This window comes from Pelodiscus sinensis, chromosome 3 (genome assembly GCF_049634645.1).
Source record: "Pelodiscus sinensis isolate JC-2024 chromosome 3, ASM4963464v1, whole genome shotgun sequence".
Lineage (NCBI taxonomy): Eukaryota > Metazoa > Chordata > Testudines > Trionychidae > Pelodiscus > Pelodiscus sinensis.
The window spans coordinates 110,460,573-110,486,934 of record NC_134713.1 but is presented as its reverse complement, the minus strand read 5'-3'; the positions used below and the strand labels follow the sequence as shown (position 1 = coordinate 110,486,934).

Sequence of the window (26,362 nt, the reverse complement as noted above, 5' to 3'; positions counted from 1 at the left end):
CTGGACTCCCAGCCAGGGCTCTATGGGGGTTGCCAGACCGGGGAGTCCAGTTTAGGGAGATACAACCTGTAACAGCATAATCTAAAAGTAGTTGTTGAATAGGAGGAGCAAGGACACATCCTTGCTTTGTGCCATTTGATACTTCAAAAGGTGCTGATGTCTGTCCATTGTTAGGGATGTGACCCAATATACCATCATGAAAGGACCAAACTATATTGGAACATTTTTCAAGACAGCCAATTAGCTCAAGTACTGTCCAAAGCCTGTTTCTGTTGACCGTGTCAAATGCCTTGGTCAGGTTGATGAAAATCATCTAAAGATCCTGATGTTGCTCTCTACATTTTTCTTGGATTGGCTTGGTTGTGAATATCATGTTGGCAATGCCTTGACCAGTACTAAGGCTAAGTCTAGACTACGTAGAAATTTTTGAAAGAGGATATGCAAATTCTGTGGGAATTTGCATATCTTCTTCCAATCTCAATTTCGAAAGAGAATCTTTCAAAAGTGAAAGTAGTCGATACGGCTTTTTTTTTTTTCAGGAAAAAAAACCCTTTTTCGAAAAAATGGCTCTTCCTTAAAAAAGGAGGTTTATGCGTTTTTTTTCGAAAAAGGGTTTTTTTCCAAAAAAAGAACATGTCCAGACTACTTTCACTTTTGAAAGATCCGATGGAATTTGCATATCTTCTTTTGAAAAAAAAAAAGTAGTTTAGACGTGCCCTGAAAGTCCACAATGACGTTCAGGAATTATGCCATTTGTGAACACATATAATAGCCAGTTGTAGAGGATGTAGGCCAGGATCTTACCAGCTAGAGACAGCAGTGAGATGCCCTAGTGGTCATTACAGCATGCACAATCACTTTTCTCTTGTATATGCGTACAATTAGGACATCTTTGAAGTCCATGGGGGACTTACTCTCTTTCTCCCAAATGGTGATATATAAATGGGTGACATGGCATATCAGATGGCCACCACCAGCTTTCTAACTCTCTGATGGAATAGTCTCTCTGCCAGGTGCCTTCCCAGATTTCATCTGCCTGACAGCTTTTTGTTCCTCATCAAGAGTTGGCGGTATAACAGCTGAGAGTCATTAGCCCCCTAAGGAATCTCTGTCAAAAGTTGATGTCTGGTTGAATACATGTTCAGCCCAGCGGTCAAGGATTTGAGGACTATCTGTAATCAGAGTGCTGCCATCAACAGAGCACGCTGGTGTCAATCCACAGCTCAGAGACTTCCTTCAGCCCATAGAATGCTTTAAAAATCACGTCTATCAGCTGCATCTATAAGTTTGACTGCTTTACATTTCCACCAGTCCTCTTTCATTTGCCATAATCTGACTTGTGCCCTCTGCTTAGCTTGAATGTATACGGATTTCCTAGAGGCATTCTCTTTATTGTTGATGCAGGATAGGTGTGTCACATGCATCTTATCAAGAAGATCTTAAGCATCTTTGTCCTTATCATCAAACCAGTCCTTGTGTTTGCATTTTTGAAACCTAGTATTCTGACAGCAGGTTTGTAGGTTGTTTCCTTAATGTTAATCCAGTCCACAAGTTTGAAGGAGGAAGGTATCCTTCGAGGACTCATTCACAATACTATGATGTCCAAGCACCTTTAAACCTGTGGTGCAGTCCTGACCACCTCTAGCATTAAAATCGTAAAGTATGTACAGCTTGGATTTAAAAGGTACTGCAGAGATCACTGAATTCAGGCTATTGTAGAAAGCCTCCTTTTCATCATCTTCAGCAGGCACAGTGGATGCATATTCACTGACAAGTACAAGCCACTTTCCCTGCCTCTGTCTAAGCTTTGCAGTCACAAGGTGAGGACTGATAACGTGGCTGGGATTCAAGCTGGAGGACTAGTGATGTCCTGATGGCAAAGCCAAATCTCGCTTGTTTTGGATGCATCTTCCACCTGCATCCAACGTCACATCCTCATCGCTGTAGGACTTTCTTGATGCTAAAGACTGACCTCTTGTTAATAAGATATACCTTTGCATATGAATAGATTTAAATGAGGCTGGCTTGTGAGTTCTGATCCCACTCTCTCTTCTCATACTAACCGTCATACAAAGACACAGGATCTGCAACATGTGCACTGGAGGGAGAGCATACAAGTTGCCTTCTCCTAAACAGATGTGCCTAAAAGGCGTAGTAAGCTCTTTCTGTCCCAGTTTGCAATCAAGAGTTTCCCTTCTCCAAGGTATCTGTCAGTCCACGGCTCCTTATTCCATATTATTCAGTGCAACCCCTTGAGATCACTCCTCAGAGAGCTTCCTCAGTCTGCCAGCCTGAGGACGTGCCTCAACACCATAGTACCCCATCACAAGCAGGCACTTTTAGTAGTCGGCTAATAAACAGATAAGCCTGAAAATGTACAAGTATCACATGCAAAACATTGTAAAGTTCAACAGGAAGACTATAGCTAATCAGGAAGCTTTCTCTTTTACCTTGACATATGATTTTTCAGTGTCCATAAGTTCTTGGATGACCTTTCTCAACCTATCAGCATCAGACAGAGGTCGTCCCAGTGGTCTCAGGGGAAGATCTTGGCTGTCCTTTTGTCCTTCCATACCGTTTGCCTGGACTTCAAGAAAATTCTGACACAATGTAGAGATTTGTTCAGTGCTCTATTGGATTAAAAGAAGTGGACACATTTGAAAACATAAGACACGAAATCCAGATACAGCCTTTTTAAAGCTTTCTATAAGGAAAGGGGATTCTAAGTTCATGTTTGCTGTTATTCTAAAATCACTGGGCCATATCATGCTATTAATTTTTTAAGCATTGCTCCCTATTGCTTTGAAGTCATAATACAGCATGAAAGAAAACAACCAACAGCACAATGTGGTCTTTACAAGAAATATTGTTTCACAGATCAAAACAGTAAAATTTACAGTTTTCTAGTGACCTGATCCAGCATTTTTTGTATTGATTCCATGGATGGTTGAAGTGGACAATATAAAATCATGCTCAAGCTGCCACATCTATTTTGATACTAAGTGTGTTTCTATATGATCTATTTCTCCCTTTTTGCTATATTCATGCCAGGGAGTTAGGAGGGAACAGAAAGTAAAAGGTTTCTTAAAAAAAAAAACTAGCAAAACAGTTTTTATTTGTCATCTGCTTCAGATTATTAACTTTCAATAAGACTCAGACTTCTTAGTGTCAAAGTCACTTTTGAAAATGGGACTCTGGAACCTAAACTTAGGAGTGTTGGAAGATTTTAACCACTGTAAAAAAGGAGACAAGAAATTTAGGCAGAATCAGAGGGGGCCATTAAAGAAAAAAAGCAGTGAATCCTAGAAGAAAAGATGTAAAAAAAAAAGAGAGAGAGAGAGGATGCCTCCTGACTGTACAAGACTGTTTCCTAGTATTCCACTGAGTGCTTAGTTTAGCACAGTTTTAAATAACACACGAAATAGGATTTCCAACATTCCTTATATGTCTGACTACAACTTTATACCATGAGCATGGTGGGAAGACAGGAGTTGCTATAGAGAACTTTTTTCTGGGTGTCTGGCTCGTGAGTCTTGCCCACATGCTCAGGGTTCAGCTTATCGCCATATTTGGGGTCGGGAAGGAATTTTCCTCCAGGGTAGATTGGCAGAGGCCCTGGAGGTTTTTTGCCTTCCTCTGTAGCATGGGGCACGGGTCACTAGCGGGAGGATTCTCTGCATCTAGGGGTCTTTGAACCATCGTTTTGAGGACTTCAATATCTGAGATATAGGTGAGAGGATTATTCTAGCAGTGGGTGGGTGAGATTCTGTGGCCTGAATTGTGCAGGGGGTCAGACTAGATGATCAAAATGGTCCCTTCTGACCTTAAAGTCTATGAGTCTATGAGTATCCGAGAGGCTGAGGTATATAACTATCTCCTTAGGAAGCCTATTCCACAGTCCTCATTCTTAGAGATTTTTCCTGATCATCAGCCTATATTTTCTATTGTCCAATTCTACCCTACTACTCTCAATTACATGTCTCCTTGTACCACTATGAACTGTTCTTTTTCCTCCTCAGTGATCATGTTTTCAAATACTTTATGACTAATACTGTGCATCTGGACTGTTTAATATTAAATACTAGATCACCACAAAATGTTGTACCATTTCTTCTTACATACATATGGCAGGAGTCTGTATGCAAATTCTTCCCTCATTGTTCTGAACTATGGTTCTGATTCAGCAAAGCAGTCAGTGCAATGCAGAAGCTCTAAAGTTACTCTAAATTATCCCAGAGGCCATTTCAGCTGACCCAAAATTACGGAAACAAAGTGGTTCCTTTTCACCCTCTTCCCTTCTCACCAAGTCCGAGTCCAAACTCGGCACAGCAGACTTTAATCCAGAATGTGAAGATGAGTGTCTGAAGCAATGATATCAGACTAAACTCTGAAACAGAACCTGCAACGGCTTGCCACACTTACAGTGTCATCCAGTGGTCAAAAACATTTGTTCTGATGTTTAGGGAAGTAGCTCCTAAATGACAATACTCTGCCACATTTCCTGTACCAGTTAGGCAACATGCATCATATAATTACACCATAAATTGCAGCACAAAATCCCAGTTGATTATTGGACAAAATAAATATGCATTCCTAACATCCAGGTAAGTGGATATAATTTTTAATATATCAAACAAGTCCAATGCATGCCATATAAACATAGGACTTTCCAGGCCCTGACTTTAAATGGCCACTATTCCCAAATAATGCTTACAGTACCTTGCAACACTAATGCATGCAAACATCTACTATACAATCCTGTGTAATTACAGCTTTCAGGACTACAGAAACTAGTTAAGGGCCATATTTACAGCATGAAATAGGATTTGACAAAATACAGTATACATTGAATAGCATCTGTTGAAAGTATAACTTTGTCTTGCTGAAATTTGTTAAAAATCACACTTAAATATGTGGCATTGAAAAACAGCAGTTGTTGAAATAAATATTCCTTTCACTCTGCATATGATGTTTTTATTTTAAGAACCTTTACAGGAATATGAATTTCCGAAACACTTGAGTTTTGTCTCCTTTGTTTCTGATGTCAGAAAGTTTGATGTATGTATCATAATGACTCAGACTTCAGGCAAAATACTGCTCAAGGTGTGTGTGGGCAGCCGTGATTGACATCCAGGGGAATGCAACCCTTGATCAAGGATGCTAGATAGCCTATTGAAAGTTATAAGCAAAGCTCAGTACAGTAAAACTCCGATAGTCCGGCATCCAACTGTTCGGCACTCCTGATACGCTGGCATCAAAATGCCAAGCGCTCCTGACCAGCTGATTAAAAAGCCTGCCGCTTAGCACACGCGCTGGCTGTAACCAAAGGGAGCATAAGGTTGGGGGAGGGCGGGAGGGAGTGGGATCCTGTTATAGTATGGAGAAGAGCGTTTTGCTTCAGCGAAGGGGAAAGGGGAGGGGAGGAGGAGGAGGATCAGGTTACAGCAGGAAGGAGAGAGAGGGGAAGAGGAAAGGGGAAGGGAGAGGGAGGAGGATCAGGTCACAGCATGGAAGAGATGCGAAGAGGAAAGGGGAGGGGAGAGAGGGAGATCTTGTCCTGGCCAGCTGTTAAGATGTGCAGCTGTACTGGACCTCCTGATTCTCTGGCAAATCTGATAATCTGGCACCACCTAGATCCAAAAGGTGCCGGATTATCGAAAGTCTACTGTATTACTCCATAAGAGAACACTAGTGTTAAACATGTCATCTTCTGTATGCTCCTGAAAGGGGCAAGGGATGTTACAGCATTATCTGGAGGCATTTTGTAGAATGACCATGAACTTTGGAGAACTGAGCTTTCTCATCCTCTTCCTCATTACATTATTGTTGGAGCTTTTGCCTTCATTTTATTAAAATGTCACAGCAGTTTTCATTACAGCAAGTCTAGTCCTCAGATGTCGCAATACAAGCCTCCTGCCTTTGATGAAGGCTTCCAGCCTGTACAAACCTCTTTAAAGTTTGAAAATTTGTGTTCTGTGAAGTCGGATGCTGCCAAACTTGGCTCCATAATGCACACAGGGCTGTGCACTCTCTTGGGCAGATTATTCACTCCTTTGCACCTGATACAAAGTATGAAACGCTGCCCAGTGGCACATCCACATAGCACAGGTGTCCAGGGCCACACTAGATGCAAGGCACCACAGGAGGCAGCCCTTATAGGGAACAGTTTCAGCAGTGGAACCATGACAGGTCCACTATGTTCTGTCTGGAGCAGCAGCCCAGCATTCATGAGCAACTCTGTAACAGCAATCCAATACCTGTTCATAAATTCCTGCTTTCATTTTGTCCTGCTCCTCAGCTGCCTGGGTTTTTCCAAGCCACTCTTAATATACAGTTCACAGCCTCCTCCATCTCTTCATTCCTTTTTTCCCCACCAGTGCACCTTCCGCTTGGCCCAGCCTCCTGCTCACACTAAATGACCTACCATTCTAAATCCAAATCCCTCCTGGAAACACAGCTTTTCTTTAAAGCCTTCCTATGCTGATTCCTCATCACCACCTCTCCACATCAAGCTAGCCCATCACTTGGTATACAGCATGAGTGGCAGGTGGCATTATTCAGACAGAGACATCTAAAGATGGCACTTCTCAGTACAGTAAACTTCCGATAATCCGGCACCTTTAGGACCCAGGGGGTGCCAGATTATCAGATATGCTGGACTATTGGAAGAGGGGACTATGAGGGGTCCGGGATGGGGTGGGGGGATGCCACCCCAGACTCCTCATAGCTCCCCCTTCCAATAGTCCGGCTCTGCCCCAGGCATCCCCGATTCAGCCGCTGCTCTTGGGGACGCCTGGGACAGAGCAGCTGGGGTGCTGTCAGGTTGGTCCCGCAGCACCGAGGAGCGGTGCTACAGGACCAACCCTGCAGCATCCCAGCTGCTCTGCCCCAGGCGTCCCCAAGTCAGCCGCTGCTGAAACTGACCAGCGGCTGATTCTGGTCAGCCGCTGGTCAGTTTCAGCAGCGGCTGAATCGGGGACGTCTGGGGCAGAGCAGCTGGGGTGCTGCCGGGTTGGTCCCGCAGCCTCAAGGGGCAGCACTATGGGACCAACCCGGCAGCACCCCAGCTGCTTTGCCCCCAGATTCCCCAATTCAGCTGCTGGTCAGTTTCAGCAGCGGCTGAATCGGGGAAGCCGGGCACAGAGCAGCTCCAATTGTCCGGCTGCCCAGAGCACTTCCAGGTTCCTGATGGTGCCGGACCATCAGGAGTGCTGGAGCATTGGATGCCAGACCAATGGAGTTTTACTGTATATATATATATAATATTGAAGTGTATATAATAATTTTCATGAATCCCTACTGTATTTTATCCTATAATCTTATTAAAATATTTCCTCTCTTCCTTCCCTGTCTGCTAATTCTATGCAGTCAGTTATGAACATATGCAGTTTAAGGGGGAAGGGATTTGCATGCTTCTCTATTGTTTAGGTAGTCACACAATGTCCTTACAATCTATTGCCCAGAGGGGTCCAGGATTGCAGCCTCTGCTTTTCCTGTAAATAAAGTTACAGTCCCAGATTCTTTGTTAGAAAGCTCAAGAAGGGAACCAAATGTTAATATTTTGGTTATATCCAAGCTGTCATGAACCTTTGGTTAAATGAGCACAATAGGCGGGTAGAGGGGTGGGTGGAAAGGACAGGGAAGCCAATGGTTTGTACCAGGGTTGTTTTCTCTTCCTTTTCCTGTCCCTATCAGGGCACAAGAGCAAAGTGCACAGCTTGTCTGCCTCCTGCACTCCCCAGCCAGTGAGAAATGCAACAAACTGTGCACTTTCCCCTCACTCCTGACAAAGGGGAATAGTGAGCAATGTCCCTGTGTGAATGAATTGGAGTGGGGAGTTTCAGCCCTTCCTGCCCTCCCTAAAGGGCACCTGGGAAATGTAGCACCCAGTCAGTCCCTTTCACCGGTCTCTTTTCTGCATGGTTTTATGAGAAGCATTCCAAGCACATCCCATTTTCCTGGTACAACCAATCCCTTACGTGGTTTTAAGTTATCATAGAATGATAGAACACTAGAACTGGAAGGGACCTCAAAAGATCATCAAGTCCAGTCCCCTGCCCTCATGACAGGGCCAAGCACCATCTAGACCTTCCCTGACAGATGTCTGACTAACCTGCTCTTAAATATCTCCAGAGATGGAGATTCCACAACCTCCCTAGGCAATTTATTCCAATGTTTAACCACCCTGACAGTTAGGAAGTTTTTCCTAATGTCCAATCTACACCTCCCTTGCTGCAATTTAAACCCATTGCTTCTTGTTCTCTCCTCAGAGATTAAGGATGCTCTCCTTCTTCCCATCTCCAATTTCTAAACATCTATCCTGAAGTGTGGTGCCCTGAACAAGACACGATACTCCAGCTGAAGCCTAATCAGCAGAGAGTATGGTGAAGAATGATTCTTGTGTCTTGCTCACAACACTCCTGTTAACGTATCCCAGAATGATGTTTGCTTTTTTTGCAACAGTGTCACACTTTTGACTCATATTTAGCTTGAGGCCACTTATGACCCCTCGATCCCTTTCTGCAGTATTCCTTCCTAGACAGTCACTTCCTATTTTGTACATGTGATAAGAAGAAGCTGAATACTGAATTTGGTGGTCCTAGCTCTTACTGTTTAGGAGTTCTTGAACAGACAAACTCTCTCAGCTATATAGTAGATTAGCATACGGGCTGGGCCAAAATGCTACAAGATAAATAAACAATCCTTTAGTAAGTTGACTATGCTCATCCAATGGAGTAAGAAGCTGTGGCATCCCTCCCTAGTTTCGCTCTATTTTCTAACTTTTTTAGGGCCCACTGCTGTTGGAGGCACTCAGCACCACTGAAGAGACGCTCAATATCTGACAGGATTGGGCCCTTAAGTACTACAGCTTTCCCTTCCTATCCCAATATAGTACTCATGTACCTTAATTTTAACCCAAAATATATGTCAGATATTGTCCTTGAATATATGCACACTACTTCCACCTGCTTCAAGGATATAATTTAGCTCTCTTAATTATCACAACTTCTCCCCACCTCTTCTCAGTTTATTACTCAGAGAAGATTACTCAGCATTGTGATGGGATGGTCACAGAGATCCCCTTGTGAGTTAAACATACCACTGAGCCAGTCTACCTGCCCACAGGGGCACCCCACCATCCTGTCCTGCTCAGCCACCAGTTCTGGTCTGTCCTGAAAAATGCAGAGAACTGGAGTAACAGCCCACCTCTGCAGAGTAACAGACACGGAGAGCAGCTCAAATCCAAGAAGGCTCAGTCACAGGGACTTGACACAGCACCCAGGTGAACAGCCTGAATGAGACCAGAATGTCAAATAAATCTCTCTCATTAGGAGGGATATTAAATTTAGAGCTCCTGAGCCTTTCAAGAGCAGAAGCTCCACAGGGAGCACAAGACCAGTGGGAGAGGTCCATGCTCCCTGCATCTCCTCAGCCATTTCAAAAGGAAGCCCCATAGGGAGTGCAGAGCCAGTGGGGGATCAAAGTAAATTACTAAGCCAGATAAGACAAGTTGTTTGAAATCATCTCTGCCAGAGCAAAGGGTTTTTTTTTAACCTAAGTCTAGCAGCTTCTCTCCACCCCGTCCTTAAGAGTTATTTTGTTTCCGTGTCTTTTTCATGTATCATGTTCCAGGGTGGAGAGCTGTCTGTGAAACCAGCTGTAGGCAATCATTGTTTGCTTCTTTTTTCTTATACAGAATTTCCCCAGGTAAGGAAGTCATTGTTCAATTCTCCCCATCCCTGTGGAAAAATACAAAATTCAAGATGGATTCCAGATATAGGTGGCATGGTCACATGTCTTTGTAGAACCAACCACAATAATCCAGGCTTACAGGAAAAACAAGATTATTCACAGATCATTGCTTTGAGCACTGGACCCTTAAGTTCCTTGAGTACTTCTAATGGCCTTCATTAGCGCATACAGGGTACGTCTAGACTACAAGCCACTTTCGAAAGAGATTGTCTAGACAGCCACAAGGGTTTCAAAAAAGTGAGACACTTTTTGGAAAAAGAGCATCCAGGCAATCTGGGTGCTCTCTTTTGAAAAAGCCCTGTTTGTGGTCAAAAACGCCTTTTTTTGAAACCGCTCTTTCAAAAAAAGGCATACTTCCTGGTAAAAGTAGGTTTACTGATTTCGAAAAAACCACAGTGTTCTTTCAATTTAATTTTAAAAGAATGTGACTGCAGTCTAAATGCAGGTGGCCTTAAAAAAAGGCCACTTTTTTGAAAAAAACTCAGTAGTCTAGACCAGCATTTCCCAATTTTATTTGGCCACAGAACCCTTTTTAGCTCAGAAGTATTTCAAGGAACCCCTAGTTTCTAAGAAAAAAAAAGCCAAGTTCTACCGCAATTTGTCTGTCTCTTTAAGAGGGGACAGAGGAGTGCAGGGTTCTCACGGAAACCTTACTTTCGCTTTGCGGAACCCCAGGGTTCTGCGGCGCACCAATTGGGAAACACTGGTCTAGACACACCCCTAGATATATAAATGGGGTTATACTTCATAATTCTAACTTCATACACAAGACAAATTCATGCACACAAATAGAATAGGAGATTACATTTAGGAGATTACATGCTTTCCAATGGTAGCTCTCATGCTTCATTTTGAATAAAGCATATTTGAATTATCCATATTCATAGTCCAAAACATAATACTATAAAAATAAGGGGATGCAACATCACACTCATTAACCATTTTGTAAGGCCCAATTGAAGGGTGGTTGCTTGTCAACAACCAATGACCATTAATTCCAGACATACTATTAAGTACTCCTGAACATTCTGCAGACATCTAGGCAGTTCACACATCCTGTCCTGCTGATAGATCATGTCTGTCCTTGGATGCTGGTAAGTGCCAAAAGCAAGGCAATTCAAGCAAAGGACACTACATATCAGTCACAATAATGGGGATTTTTCAAAAGGTCAAGCAACCTTTCAACCCCGCTATCCACAGTAACATCTTTGGGATATTAATGCTTTGAAAATTAAGCAAGCTATGTCTTCAGCATCACCTTCATTAAGGTGCAAGTATATGGAAAGAAAGGTATTGTTCTTCTGGGATTTTTTTCCTGCATCAACACACAGGCAATTTAAAAAAATTCCTCAGTAGATCAGTGTTAAGCACATTTCATACATCATGACTGAAAAAGAAGTCTGCTAAATTCTAGGTTCAAAAATGTCATTCTTGATTAAGAAACTATGATTGCTTTAACACCATATTAGGAGTGCATTCTTTCCCAGACTTGCTAATTAAGCCTGGATTATTATACTAGCCATATGCCAGCTAAAAGTCCAATTAACAGGACTTTCAAAAATTGTGTTCATTTCAAACATTAAATACAAATGTTCTACTAGTATTTCCAACTCCTATCTAGGAGCTAGATATATTAAAAATGTGAAAAACAACAAAACCTTCACATTATTTTGACATTTAGCAAAGTGATAACCAGACAAATTCTGTTCCCCACAAAAACCCACCATTAAAGACTACATATAAAATAATCAACCATCTTGGAAAAGGTTATTTTAAGATTCCTTTTTGCTGTAAGTAATGTACAGATTTCCTGTAGGGACAGATTTTTGTCAGCTTTTCATACTACTGATAGAAAGTTAGGTAGCTAGAACCCCCATGCTGGGTCAGATCAGTGATCGACTTGCTAACATTGTTGTGTGTCTAACAGTGACGAGCATCACAGACGAAAATCCAAGAAACCTCTATAGTGAGCAATTATGGAATGATCTGCCTAAAAGAGGAGCGTTTCCCCAAACAACCTCTGCCTCTCTCCCAACTCAGTTTGTTGTTGGCTGGAGTCTTGAGGATCACACATGTACTCACACACCACTCTGTGTGTACTACACAGGAATCTGGGAACCTACATGCTATGTCAGCTTTATAAATGAGCATATTGGCAGTAAGAGTCACCTCATATTGAGTAGGCATTTTGGCAAAGAAAACTCTAGGTTTTCATAGCAATCACATGCTAGGTATGAAGGGCTTTTCTCTCTCAGCATACTGTTTGTAGGGAACTCCAGAGCTTTCCTGGATAGTGTGCTAAGAATTATGGGATAGCTTTGTTCTGTGCTCATTTGCTAAGCTGCTGCTAAAGAATCTGTTTCCACCACCTTCTGACATGAGAGTTGGGGCGACACATGAAGGGGTACGAGGAGGCATCTGACCCCAAGGCCATGGCTGAGAGCAGCAAGGAGATAGCAGACAGACTAGTAGGAGGGCTTGGCACCTGCAGCAGTAGTCCAGCTCCCGTGCATGCACTGGCAGCAGCGGGGGAAGTGGAACAATGTGATCCCAGCTCACTCTGTTTTCCCAGCTGCATCGCTTCGGGGAGGGGGCAGGAATGCCCCACACCAACAAGTGGGAAGTGAAGCAACATGGCTGGGGGAGCAGAGCAAGCTGAGGCCATGTTACTCCACTTCTGCTGCTGCTTGTGGTGAGGGTGGAGGGAGGCAGTCTCCTGCTGCAACACTCAGGGATCGGGTTGGGGCAAAGGCTGGGAGAGGGCAAAGCAGGGGCAGGGAGAAGCAAGGCCTGGGGAGGAGGGTCATTGTCCCGGCCTTTGCAAGGGTTGGGGGAAGGGGTCATGTGGCCAGTGACCCCCCCATGTCGCCCCTCACCAGTCACCCCTGATAAGAGTAAAGGGTGAATTCTGCACCTCCTGAACATATTGTTGGGTTAGAGGAGGCAGTGATTCACTGGGAGAGAGACAAGGGCTGGTTACATTTATAACGTACACCTGAAACATTTGCAAACCTGTTTGCACGTATAACGTTAAACTGCAGCCATCCTGATTTAGCGTTCAGTAATATGAACTAGGGATGTAAAATTCCACCCATTCAATCAGTTAATCTTTTAAATGTTATGTTTAACTGGTTAACCGCTTAAGAAGCGTGGCCAGGAGGGCTGCTCCAGTCCAGGTGGTTAACCATTCAAATCCCTAATATGAACTATTCACAAATCCTATGTATTGCTATGTCAAATTCGCTTCACTTGAGCTATATATTTACACATATGGGGTGCATCTAGACTGGCAAGATTCTGCGCAAAAGCGGCCACTTTTGCGCAAAAACTTGCCATCTGTCTACACCGGCCACTTGAACTTGCACAAGAGCACTGACTTTGTAATGTACAAAATCAGTGCTTCTTGCACAAATACTTTCACGCTCCTGCTTGGGAAAAAGCCCTCTTGTGCAAGAATACTTGCGCAAAAGGGCCAGTGTAGACAGGGAAGAACTGTTTTGTGCAAACAAGCCCTGATGGCTAAAATGACAATCGGGGCTTTCTTGTGCAAAATCATGTCTAGACTGGCCACGGATGCTTTTGCACAAAAGCACTTTTTGCGCAAAAGCATCCGTGCCAATCTAGACGCGCTTTTGCAGAAATACTTTTAATGGAAAAACTTTTCCATTAAAAGTCTTTCTGCCAAATCATGCCATTCTAGACGCAGCCATGGTGCAAGAGATTTGGTCTTTTATTCCTCACAGATTTGATGGATAATGTGAATCATTATTTCTAATTGTTTTTTCTGATTGTCAATTTAAATATTTTAATTTTGCATCAAATGTTTTTAAAAATCTCTTGGGATTCTGTTATTTATTCAAAGTTGACAAATGAAGAACCTAGAAAGTTTAAAGATACATTATGATCTCACCATATTTTATATCAATTAATATTTCTTTTTAAACATCTTCAAGCATCACAAAATACTGAATTCTTTCTTCTACATACATATGCCCAGAGATCTTTGCTCTGTGTCAAAGAAAATTCTTAGTTGCTGAATGAGAAACTATGATAATCACTAAGATTTTAACACTTTCCAGTTGCACTCCTTTATAAAATACCTTAGCTTTGTCATTCACATTCTTTAGACATAGGGAAGAGTAATGTTTCAGCTGGTTCATTAAAAGAAGCACTTGTTATGACAGCAAGAATCTCAGTTAAGACTATAAGAGACAGATCCAAAACCCACTGATTTCAAAGGAATCAATGAAATCAAGCCCTGAGGATTACGTGGTTTCCAAAAAAAGAAAAAAAAATCAGCAATTGATTGGTGATAAATATTCTGCCTTGCTGCAACATTTACAAGGTATTGATATAACCACATTCTGTTACTGATAATGCCAATTAACATAGAAGCTTGCTGGGGTTGCACCAGAGTGACCAAAAACAGATTGTGTCCCAGGTGGGGGGAGGAATGGTGGTAAGCTTCTTAAGCTATTAATTTCTGACTGGATAATTTTTACTCACCCATCTTCCCTTTCATATAGATGCTGAACTACTGATTTTTTTTTCTAAGGTCATCAGTTTACTCCACCTTTTGAAAGTTCTCAACAGCCATACTATGACAGTTGCATCAGTGGACGGATAGCTTAATAGGGTACCCATCCTCTCCATGCCATCTAATGGCATATGAAAGGACCTATCACACTTGCAGGTCCTGCATATAGAAGAGTGCAGGCCTAGTTACTTAGTGTACCTCCAAGGTGATGAAACGGCCCTAGCCTTGCTACTGCCACACTACCATCTAAGGAAAATTTGGCCACTCGTGGAGGGATTATAGCTCCCCGAGTCTTCTTCCTTTCTGCAGTTCTGTATGAACAGCTCCCCATTTTGAACCATGTCGCAATTCAAAGAGATACACTGGTGTGTGTCACTTGGCTGGAATGATTCTCTCTCTGGACTCTGACATCATTGGTGCTGTGCCGACATGCAGTGCACAATAATAACTATGTTTCTTTCTCCAGTATTCAATCACTGCTGTTAGGCTGTCCCTGCTGGGTACATCAAGAGCCAGGGAGATGACAAAATTGTGCTTAAATGCTTCTGTCTCAAGCCAAAAATGTGCAGAATGTTATTGTCTCTAAAATTGACTGACATCTCATCCTTGAAGAACGAATCCAGTACGCTATAGCTGGCAAAGAATATTTAGTGCACATGGAAATTTGGGGGATTTTTCCCAGAGTAGCAGAAAGGAAAGATACATTTCAATGTAGCTCGTGTCGATTTCTGTCACATGCAAATATCAGATATGTTTGTTTTATTCCTTCTTTGAGTTGTCTTTCATTAATGAGAAACTCTCAGCCCAGTGCTTCTGGGGAATGTTCCTATCTCAAACCAGGAAAACCAGCATGACAGCACACTGAAGGAGTCACAAGTTCACACACTTGCTCACGAGCTCTTTGAAAGTCACCTACTTTTCATGTGGAAAATGAATTACACATCCATCAACATCATGGTTCTCATTCATGCTGGTTGAATTGCATGATCACTGCTATACACAACAGACAGGAAATGTTTGGGATTTGCAGCAGCTGTTGATGAACTTCTAGAAAGTCCTTTCCTAAGTAGTTCATGCACACTGAAGGCCAAGTGTTGGGACCTTGTGTGGGTGTCAGACACAGCTGCCGTCTCCCCTTGAACAAGAGGGCAGGGACTGTGAAATACTGGCTCCACTATAGTCAACAGCAAAACTCCCACTAACCTCATTGGGGGCAGGATTTCAGCCCTGGCTTACCAGAACTGCTAGCTATCCCAAAAGGAGAGAGGCAATGCCAGAATCATGGTTCCAACTCCATTCTGCACATGCTGTACCATCTGGAAATGTAGTACAGTAGCTTTTAGAGTTCCCCACGGGGCTGTGTAATGCTCTCAGTGCAAAACTAGGCCTTCAAGGCACAACTGAACCGAGAAAACCAATAATGATAAACACACTCTTTCCTTAGACGAGCTTGTCCTCTCCCAATACATCTCGATTCCATACTGGAATGTTGCCCACATAGCACTGAAGAAGAACAAATGATTTCATGGGAATTATGATCACAACTGGTCCCCTGCCCCTGCTGAAAAAAAGCAAGGAAGATAATTGCTGGTTGTTCCACTAGTTCTGGGGTCTCATCAATTCCTAAAGAAAATTTCTCACCATACAAAAAACCCTAATGTCTTATTGATGGCGATCAAAAGCTTCAGGCAGCTATTTCTCTTGAAATTAATGATATGCTGGGCATGCGTGCACTGCCTGAGCTCTGCTTTGCAATTGCCAATAAAAAACTGTACCTATGAACAACACTTCCTGGAACTGCCTCAATGTATAAAATGCGTACAGGGTTGTGTGGACAACTAGTGGCTTCTTCCTTCTTTTATATCATCCCTCCCAGAGAGACCTCTGTTGAAGCCTGGGTCATCTCAGTTTGATATTCTTTCAATTTGAATTAATGCCTATTGTTCATGTGTTCAGCATAATGGGAATGGCATTTGCCAGCCAGGAGTTTTACAATCTTTGCTGCACAAAACTGTCTGTCTTTCAGCCTCTCTCTCACTTTTTTTTAAATTAAAGATCAATATTCTTCTGGGGAAATTTTTGAGATACAAGATAGGAGAATATTTGTCATGATCCGAGAAAAGTTCTGTTCTGGAAACAATCAGATGCCTGAACAATGTATTACCGCTATCATGCATCCACATCCTGGATTAAATCAAAGAGCATATTTGTGCTGATGACATGTATGTTGTACACAGGATAAGGTTTTAAAACTGACTTTTCTTCTCTGTATTCAGCTTTTTGTGGAGGGAAAATCTGACAGCTACTAACATTTACTGATTAAAAGCAAATCCTTCCATATCCTATACACAAATTCAATTAGTGGCGTCTTTCTAGTTTCTACTGGATACATGTCCTCCTCGTTATAACTGGAGGACACCAATTTATAAGTGTTGATAGCCAAAGCAGAAAGGTCATTGTTTATTATGCCAAAATGGTCACTAGTACTTATACACAGTAAATGCCTTTGTGAATACAATACTCATGCACTAACTGTTGGGAAACAAGTTAATGTATGTACCATTACAAACAGCCATTTGCCTTCCCTTGGATTGCAAAATGATTCTCATACTTTCTGCATTTGTTATATGATTTTATTAATTTCCTGCTGAGGAAATTACTCATGGTTCCACAATTCCATGGCAACTATGGTGGCTGCCTCCAAAACAAACATACAACACTTTTTAAAATGTGTTTATGGAGGAACTGGATGGTCCATGAGATTGGCAATGGGTTTCAGAAGCTTTCACCTATGTTTGAATGTGGGCTAAATGGATAGTAACACTATCTAATAACATTGTCTCTCAAAGAATATGATGGTGTTCATACGTTTCCAAATGAAGACATTTCAACACCATGGCATTTAGGCAGCCTCGGTAGAGATAAGGGATTCTCTCAGCACACTGATATGCCAGGTTAACAACAAGGGCCACAAAATATCCACCATCACATGAATGTGCCACAACATTTATAAATGCAAAGTGACTTTTTATGATAGGAATAGCCATAATGAACCAAAAGAAAGTTAAACATCTTTCAAGTGCAGGGCTTCTTTTTTTAATACATGAAGTAACTATTTCAGATATTTTCAGGAATTCATTGTTAGCACCTTTTAGACAAGTTTGTGTTGCTGTTGCCTATGCTTTACCTATTGTGTAATAAATTAAGGATTGAAGCTTCTAGGAGTCTAGGGCCATCGTTCCAAACACTGGCATTAGCACCAAATGCACTAGCAAAAGCTACTCCTGCGGAAATTCTGTGGGACTATGCACTCACAGAACCCCTTCTTCCCCCAGGAGAATTTCTGTGCTTCCCTGCATAAAATAGCAGGGAAAGCCACATGGGGGATGCCCATGGACACATAATTTGGAAAAAGAGGTGAGGCATGTGGGCACACTGTGCAAAACTGAATGCCCTTGCCCCGCCTCTCGCCCTAAGCCCTCCCACTCACTACAACCCCTCTCCCTCCATCATTTGTTCTCTCTCATACCAACCCTTATTTTCCCAGACCTCCTCCCTTTAGTGAGCCCCAATCACCTTCACCTGGATTCCCTATGAACTCCCATTGCCCCTGCACCTGAAACCCCATGTACCCAGAATTCCCATGGAGCATCCAGACTGCCCCACACAGAAACCTCTCTCTCTGGACCCTCCCCCCACACTAAGCCCCTCCACACTTGAATCCTGCCGGGATGAGCCTGCCCACCCACCCTTGACGTGCCTGGTACAGAGGTGCAGAGCCCAACATATTTCTGGGTCAGGCACAGACCTTGCACTGTGTCAGGGTCAGTGCAGCCTCAATGCCAAGTCTCTGTAACGGAGGTGGGGTGGTGGTGGTGGTTTTGGGTGATCTCTCACCTCTGTGCAGTCAGTGGCCCGTGCTCCCCACTGCCATGCTGGAACCACATTTATTTATTGACAAATACAATTTGGAGAATTTTACAACTGTGTGCATAATTCTGGGGTGGGAGGCACAGAATTCCCTCAACAATAAAAGGAGGGGTACGTGCATGTGTGCATAAACCTTTCTTTATCTAAGTGCATATCTGTTGAAGAAATGTGTTATGAGGATCACTATTAAAAAGTAACAGGTTGACACAGATAAAATTCTGCCTTTTAGCGATGTTTTCTAAGTGTCGGAAGTCTAGGACTGTGCACACTTTGTGCAAGGAATGATATGCCTGACTGGCAAAGATGTTTGGTGAGATTGCATGTACAATTTGTTTATTTGCATGTGCAAATGGCCAGATGTTAGTGGTTATTAACGTAGATATGCACATTTACACAGCCATTCAGCATATCTATATATGAAAATTAGAAGCATAAGTGCAGGCACATTTTGGATAGTTTTGGGGAGGAAAAAACAACTCCAAAAACTTGTTTTTGCCAAAGTTAGTATTTGCAAGTTGCATACTGAACAGGTATGCACTTACCTTCTGGTATTCTGAAAATATAGGTTCCTCCCATGTGGAATCAGTAGGATGACAAACCTCAATGTATAGAGGGCAATAATTGCTGTCTCCTAACCTATTTGCAAATGTTCAGAAGCTTATCAACAGGCAGAGTTAACGAAAATATCTACTACTCATCATCGGAATGAAATTAGCTAGTTCTCTTATTTTTGGTAAATGACTATTTTTTCAAAAACAGTTCAAAATGGGAAGGCTTTTTTTTTTTCAAACCTTCCAAACATTTGCCAGTCCATAATTTAATGTGTTTGACATTTTTTTCAAGTCGACCAATAAATAAATCCATTAGGTTCTGAAGAAATAAGTACAATTTCAGCATCAGATGGATCATTTTGCAAAAGCTAGAAAGCATTTATTTGTAGTGTTTTTCTCATAAAGAAAGTGGGAGTAGTATAACTGCTCTGATCATATTTCTGTTTTAGACAACTCATTTTGATGTGCCCTTTTAAAAGATGCATCAAAGTACTGATAATCCTTAACGTGAAATGCCATCTGCATTTATTTGTATTCAGCGAACTAGGCACACAAAAGATAGTATCCTAAATATGCTCTACTTCATTTAACAAGTTTTGGAAAAGGCTGGTATATGTTATTCTGAATTGTTGCATTCATTCCACTATTTTTATAGGCTTTGTAAATACATTAAAATAACCATTTTTCTTATTAACACTTTATCATACATCTTTGAACACACTGACTTTTTTTCAAATGAACACATATAATATATAAGGTAGTCCAACAGGTTTTCACACTGCATTAACAACTATTTGGCGAAGCTGGAGACATGCAACCAATTTGAGGACAAAAATAGCAAACCAGCTTCATTAATATGTCTTTATGAAGAGAAGACTGAAATCTACTGTACTCTGGTCTTTTTTAATTATCGCCCGGTAAATATCAGACCTGAAAACATCTCTCTCCTACTTTCACAAACACACATACAAATATCTAATATCCCAGCGAGAGAGAGAGAATGCTTACATCAGGGTCTTTTCTTTTAATTTTTTTTTTTGTTCAGATTTAATTTGTTTTTCTCTGATGATGCTCAAAAGATTTAGAGGAGATGAAAGTCAGATTGCATTAGTGTTAAAGAAAGCCTTAAAGGAGGGGTACCTTCTTTGTAACATGATGTCTTTTTTAAACAAAATAAAATGCATAATGCATTAAAAGAATCTACAAAAAATACACAGTAAGTATAAAGAAGCTGGCAACTGCACCGTTATATTTCCAGTGAATATAAACAATAACTTACAGGACACATTTTTGAGAACTATGACATAAGAATAAAAATAAAAGTAACTAAACATAAAAGGCACTGAATACAAAATGAAGCTTATGTTACTTTAATGTATGGAGGACTTGATCCTTGGCAATTCTTAATATATCAGCATTTCAGTGGACACCAGAAACACAGGGAATTACATCTCAAAGCGATTAAAAACAGCTAAATGTAACAATCAGCAATCATGCTGCATTCCCAGATTTTTCAAGGTCTTCTATTCTTATGTCAACAATACGCCTACATATTGCAGAAACAACAACTGCCACGGTTACATTCCACTGCCATATAAACAATATTTTAACACGGTCTGAGAACGTATTGACAGGGAATATGTTAAAAGTGTATCATTTATTGCAATAAATAAATAAATAAATAAATAAATAAATAAAAGGAGGATAGTTAAAAGGGTATAAATTAGGAATCTCAGAGACAGGAAAACTGCCAAAACTACAGAACTGCCAAGAGCAGATGTTTACTTATTTTATTTATTTTCTTAGAGCATATCAAGAAGTTTCCTTTTCTGTAACTAAGTAACTCATTATCTTCCTGTTATCGCATGAATTTTTAGATTGATGGACAGACACAAAACTATTTCAGTGCATTCATTCATCTGTCTCCTGGACTAAAACAATGAATGAAAGATTGTTAGTGTCAATATAGTACACGTAGGACAAAAGATTTTCTTGCCCCGAATTAGTGTGCATCTCTGAAATTCATTTGGATGCCCTCTTCAGTGCATTCTTCATCAAATATTATTCTTGTCCCTTAGGCTATTGCGAGAAAAAGGTTCTACAATGAAAAATAAAACCCCCAAAAGAATAAATATAAAATCTAATAAGCAAACATACAGATTTATATTAGGAATTTAGCTTTCATATTGCTGTTTGCTTACTTACCAGTTTTAGGAAAAATTCAACCAAAGTTCAAAGGATTCTGCTTCCATAAATCAAGTGATTACATCTACAGCTGTTGTCTGTTAGGAAATGAACATTCATTCTCTCTCTCTTTCTCTGTCTCTCACCCGCCAATCAAGTAATCCCAAAACTGCCAAGATATGTTCTGAACCACCTACCACCATCAACGTCTTCTTCACAATGCTCTACTTGCATATGTAGCCTCCTCTCACCCCCATACTTCTGAAACATTACATAATACTGAAATATACTTACAACTGTACTTTGATACAAATGCATCAAATTAGCATACATAGATATACAAGGCAAAGAAAAACATCAAAACAAAAACAGATACTACACCTTCGGAGGTTGCATTATTTTCTTGTACTAGCTTTTTATTAGTAGTGCCTATTGTTCATATGGTGATCAATCCTAAATTAAAAACAAAAGCCACTTTTTGTTTCCAGTCACCAAATGTGCACAATGATTCTACTTTCTAACTTACTGGTTTTAAGAATCCTACATGTATTAGAAACATCGACAGGGTCGTAAAAAGAGCTCTGACAGTAATAGGCACCCTCCAACCAAAAGAAGGCAATCAATTATAAACCATTTGCAGAAATTGTAGGGCTGTCAATGACTCGTTTACAGCTGTGGTTCATCAAATCAAACTGCATCTGATTGCTAAGCCATTTTTTCCACTGCTTTTAGAAAGCTAGGAGACCCTCCATTAACTCTTAAAAATAATGTTAGTGTTACTGTATTCCAATCAATCAAAGACCCCAACTGCAATATCATCTGGGAAATAACACATGAGGAACCGGTATAACAGGTAGACACTGCAAAGATTTTTATGAAGGAGAGTTATCAGGGAGTAAACCTGTCTGATCCCTTCCAGCTCTTTTGGAATTAATAGTGGCACATAATTTAGAGGATCACAGTAGCTTATCCCATCCAATAACTACTATAAATGAAGTGCTCTCTGTGTATCAATATCCTACTGAACTCTATTTCCCATTTTCTAGTGTATTTGAAAAAAAGACATCAGGAATTATTCTGGCAAACAAGTCTGTTCCTTTCATGTTGGCAACTAAATGTTTCTTATTTCCCTATAAAGACAAACCAAAAGTACAAGAATGTCGTCCTTCAAGCAGCCTGTGATCTGCTTTGTATATCTCTCTGCACTATTCCAGAACTGTTGTTCTCCCTCCTCTACCACACACTCCCCTGGGTAAGATTACAGAAGATGGGACTGCAAGGAGAAATGAGAGAAGGGTACAAAGGGGTTAAAAGCGGTTCCCCTGAGTACAAGATTGAATCGGACCAACTTCACCCATGGCAAGTGCCTCTCCCTTATGGGCAAGAACACTGAATTCAGAAAGCAGTATACATGGAGCAGCTGCTTTGATCCCCAAAGCACAATGTATCTCAAAGCGCCTAGCAGGGGCAGAGCACCTCCACATTGTCCCAAGTGACTCAACAATGTATTTTAAGGGGAAAAATCAGACCCGTGCTCCATGACTGCTTCTTGGGAATTAGACCAGTCTGCTACCTAGCTGAGGAGAAAAACTGGCTCTAATGTGCCACACATCCCTGCACAGCACATAACTCAGCTCTGCAAGGTTTCCCTGTACACCACTGCACCGATGGACGGGCTGCAGAAGCACCCATAGAGGTTACTCCACACACTCGGCTGAAACAGGCAAGACAGGAGTTCCAAAAGCTACAGTGGAGAATTCCTGTGGTCTGCCCACCTCCACTAGCCATAGCCTGAACTAGAGCCCAGAGGTACAGTATAGCACACTGCTTGTACGTATTCTTCTCAGGTTTTTTTAATGTATTTTCATTCATTTCTTGCTCTTTTACTAAGTACTTTGTAGAACTAGCACAAACAGCATGTTCTAGTGTTATGAAAACCATCACATCTTAATTTTCCAGAAGTGCAATACAATGGTATCATCCAGCATCTGCTTTGAGATACACCACACTCATCAACAAAATAAAAAGAGCATACTTCCTCTGAGAGAACTGCAAAGCTCAACTCAACCAAATCCACAAAAGAGGAAACTTGAGGGCATTGTGTAATACATAACAGTCCCTTCTTGCACTAAAACAGCCAATCACTCAGTTGGTATACAGGTTCCAGTTTCACAAATTTAAGCTCATCATGGGAACAAGAACAAAAAACATCTCTATCAAGATGAGCATTTTCAAAAGCAGCCCCTGATTTTGAGTGCCCAGGAAGAAAGACTTAAAAGAAGTGCTGAGCACCCAAAATTTCAATTGACATTCATGAGAATGGTGAATGCTCAAGACTTCTAAAAATCAGACTTCATGTATTCCTTTTGGCCAGGCAATCAAAAACAAAAATCCAAGCACTTAGAACCAATGGCCTCTCCATTGTAGAGTAAATAACTGCTGCTGTGGTCACCGCAACCCTAAAAAGTTATAACAACTATTTGGAACAACAGCACAAAGAACAGACATTCAGAGAACAGCTAACCAACTTAAAAGGCACAAATAGAGCAGCGATTAGAATGCTAAGTTATCATCTCGAGTCCTAGGCTCAAACTCCATTTTTAAGTGACATGTGAAGATAAATGTGGTGAACTCTGACTTACTCCCATTTGTCCACATGACGATACCATTGGAATAAGAGCTATGCCCCAGAGATGTTACAGGTCAAAGCTGGCCTCAAGCTAATACTATTAGTCCTACAGGATCAGAAGCAATACATTAATTTACTAAGAAAAATATATAAACAAACTGGCATATAATCAGCCCCCCTTTTCTGTATGCTGCAGAGCGTCATGTTAAAATGACCCCATTTTGTTTGTGTATTACTGCTAGACCTGGGACATTCTCTTACCCTGAAAGGTGGGTCCATCTTCTGCTTGTGTGGCACTTGGTCCAAAGTGCCATCAGTACTGCTCCTCTTCAGGCCAGCGGTGACATCAGGCACGTTGCTAAAATCTGCATTTGAAAGAAAATCAACCATCATTTAGGGACTTATACATGAGAGGGAGAAGAATCAATTTGTTTTCATTTGTCAATGCTCTCTGCTTGTACTCAGGTCATTTGGGGGGAGGGCATAATACAATAGTTCCCCTATATAGAACAGCACAAAAAAGAAATGGAAAAACTTCAGAGTGGAAGCTCTGCTTTGGAAAAACACAGCTGGATAAGACAGAACATCTGAAGTAACATGCACATTTGATCTACAAAAATAAACCTCTTCGTTCTTGCTAATGGCATGCTTTCTAATGTAGCCTCATCAGGAGACTGTGCCAGTTGATGGGGACGACCAATCAAGGTGATTAAATATACAAAACCATTCTCTTTGGAAGAACATGCTGTTCTAGGACAGACCTTGGTTTTAAATTACTTAATGGGCCAAAAAGAGAATCTCTTCTTGGAATAAGTAACTTCTTTTGGCCTTTGGCTCTCTTACCATTTAAGTCACTTGCATTAATGCTGAATGAATACTCACTGGTAATGCAAAGCAGACATCAGGTTCTTGCCCTCACACTAGCTTATTTCAAAACTTGTGTCCACTTACAGAGCAGCCGCACCAGAGTAGAGCTTGAGAGAAAACCCTCTTTTTATACCAACTGGTGGGTTTACCTGTCAGCACAGGAATTTTGCCACTTTGAGAGACTGATGGGAGAAGCCCTGCCTTTGACATGGCACTGTCTACACCAGCAGTTAGGTCAGTATAACTGTTGCTCGGGGGTGTGAAGAATCCACAGCCCCACGCGATGTAGCTAGACTAACATAAGTTACCAGCATAAAGCAAGGGAGCAATTACATCATCCCTATAAACACACCAGACTTGGGTGGGACTTCACACTGTGGGGCTAGATGCCTTTGCAGGACCAGGGCCTCAGTTAATTACTTGCTGAAGAGAGGGAATGTCCCCTTGACTGCTGTAAAAAAAATGCTCATTGCATGAACTGGTGCTGTACAGAAATGTTAAGCAGAGTGCCCATGGCAAATAAGAAAGGAAGAAAAAAAACCTGAAAAAAATAAAAGAAGATATAAAGTTAAATGAGAAACAGATAAAATTAACAGAACAAATAGGCAAGGATCAAAATTCCAACCAAAAAAATACAGAAAAGACAAGAAAAATAGAGTAGTCAGGTACAAAGTAGAAACATGAATTCTATGAGAGAGTTTGCTTGATTATTCTGCCTCTTCCCTCGGACCCTTCCCCTGTGTTTTGTCTTTTGAGTTTAAAGATATCTTTTGGTACAATGACTATGTCACCTCAAATATTTACCATTAGCACAACATGGCCTGACTGATTAGCAGCACAGGGTGTAGCCACAATTTAAATTTGAAATCATTATTTTTAAAAGATTACAAAAAAGCTTCACTACCAGGGAAGGAGCCATGTCTGGAACATTACACATCCTATTAAAAGTTGGATACCACGCTAACACTGGGAAGGAAGGATATGGCCTACCAATTGGTCTCGAATTTGTATCCTCTTATTTCTTCCTTTTGCAATGACAGCAAAACATCCTTCAATTGTGCTCCTGTATGCCATCAGAACTGGTCCCAAAGGTCAGACAGGCAGCAGTGACATCAGCAACAAGTCTAAAAGCTGTGTACTGTATATCCTCTCTCCTGCCTGACCCCCTCCGCACCCCCCCCAAAAAGAAAATTCTCTCAGAGAATGTTACATTTACAGAGGAGAAGGGTTTTCATATTCAAGCTCTCTCTAACTTGCAGAAACTTTATCTGCATCAAAAGGAAACAGAAGTAAACAACAAAATGCAAACTATACAACCTAAAATGTGTATTGAGGAGCTCTCAGCACCCACAGATACCAACAACTCCTATGGGTGCTCAGCACATCTTGGGATTTGGCCCAATATGCCCAAATGTTTTGATAAGATCCCTTCCTAATTATATTACTTATGCTGTGTTTTGTCATGCTGGCATGCAGATCCATGACTCACCATCATTCAAGAGAAATGATAATGTAACCTCCACTAGAATTTAAAAGAAAATATGCTTCCTAAAGTCGGCTACTTACTGTTAATTATTCAGTTAAAGCAGGGCAGATAGAGCACAGATGGGACAGTCAATGGGAGATGCAAACACACGTCCAAGAATTCCAGACATGTAAGGAAATTTAGTCCTCACATCTCTGCATTTAGACAGGCACACGTCAATAAGGAAGTTATTCAAAAGACTGTGAGTTAAGGTACAATGGAAGCATGTCCTTTACAGAGGTCTGAAGAAGCCACATTCTTATGCTACATTCCTAACCAGCAAACCAGAGGAAAGCAATGTGAATGTGTCAACATCATCAGCCATCCGGTAAGTAACTCCACAGACTTCATCTACCTACCACAAAGAAACCATCAACCGATGCAAA

The 26,362-nt window shown here is 41.3% G+C and overlaps 1 protein-coding gene across 5 annotated transcripts in view; it reads right to left on the bottom strand.

The window, feature by feature from the left end:
• TIAM2 (TIAM Rac1 associated GEF 2) overlaps window positions 1–26,362 on the bottom strand; it is a 184,616-nt gene that overhangs the window by 21,647 nt on the left and 136,607 nt on the right. For 4 of the 5 annotated variants that reach the window (XM_006114983.4, XM_006114984.4, XM_014569522.3 and 1 more), the window contains 2 exons: window positions 23,846–23,949; window positions 2,451–2,630 (listed from right to left, as the gene is read on the bottom strand). In XM_006114983.4, the coding sequence (XP_006115045.3) occupies window positions 2,451–2,630; window positions 23,846–23,949 (284 nt within the window). Of the gene's footprint in view, window positions 1–2,450; window positions 2,631–20,976; window positions 22,970–23,845; window positions 23,950–26,362 lie in introns of those variants that run through there. The other variant, XM_075924485.1, reaches the window with a different exon arrangement.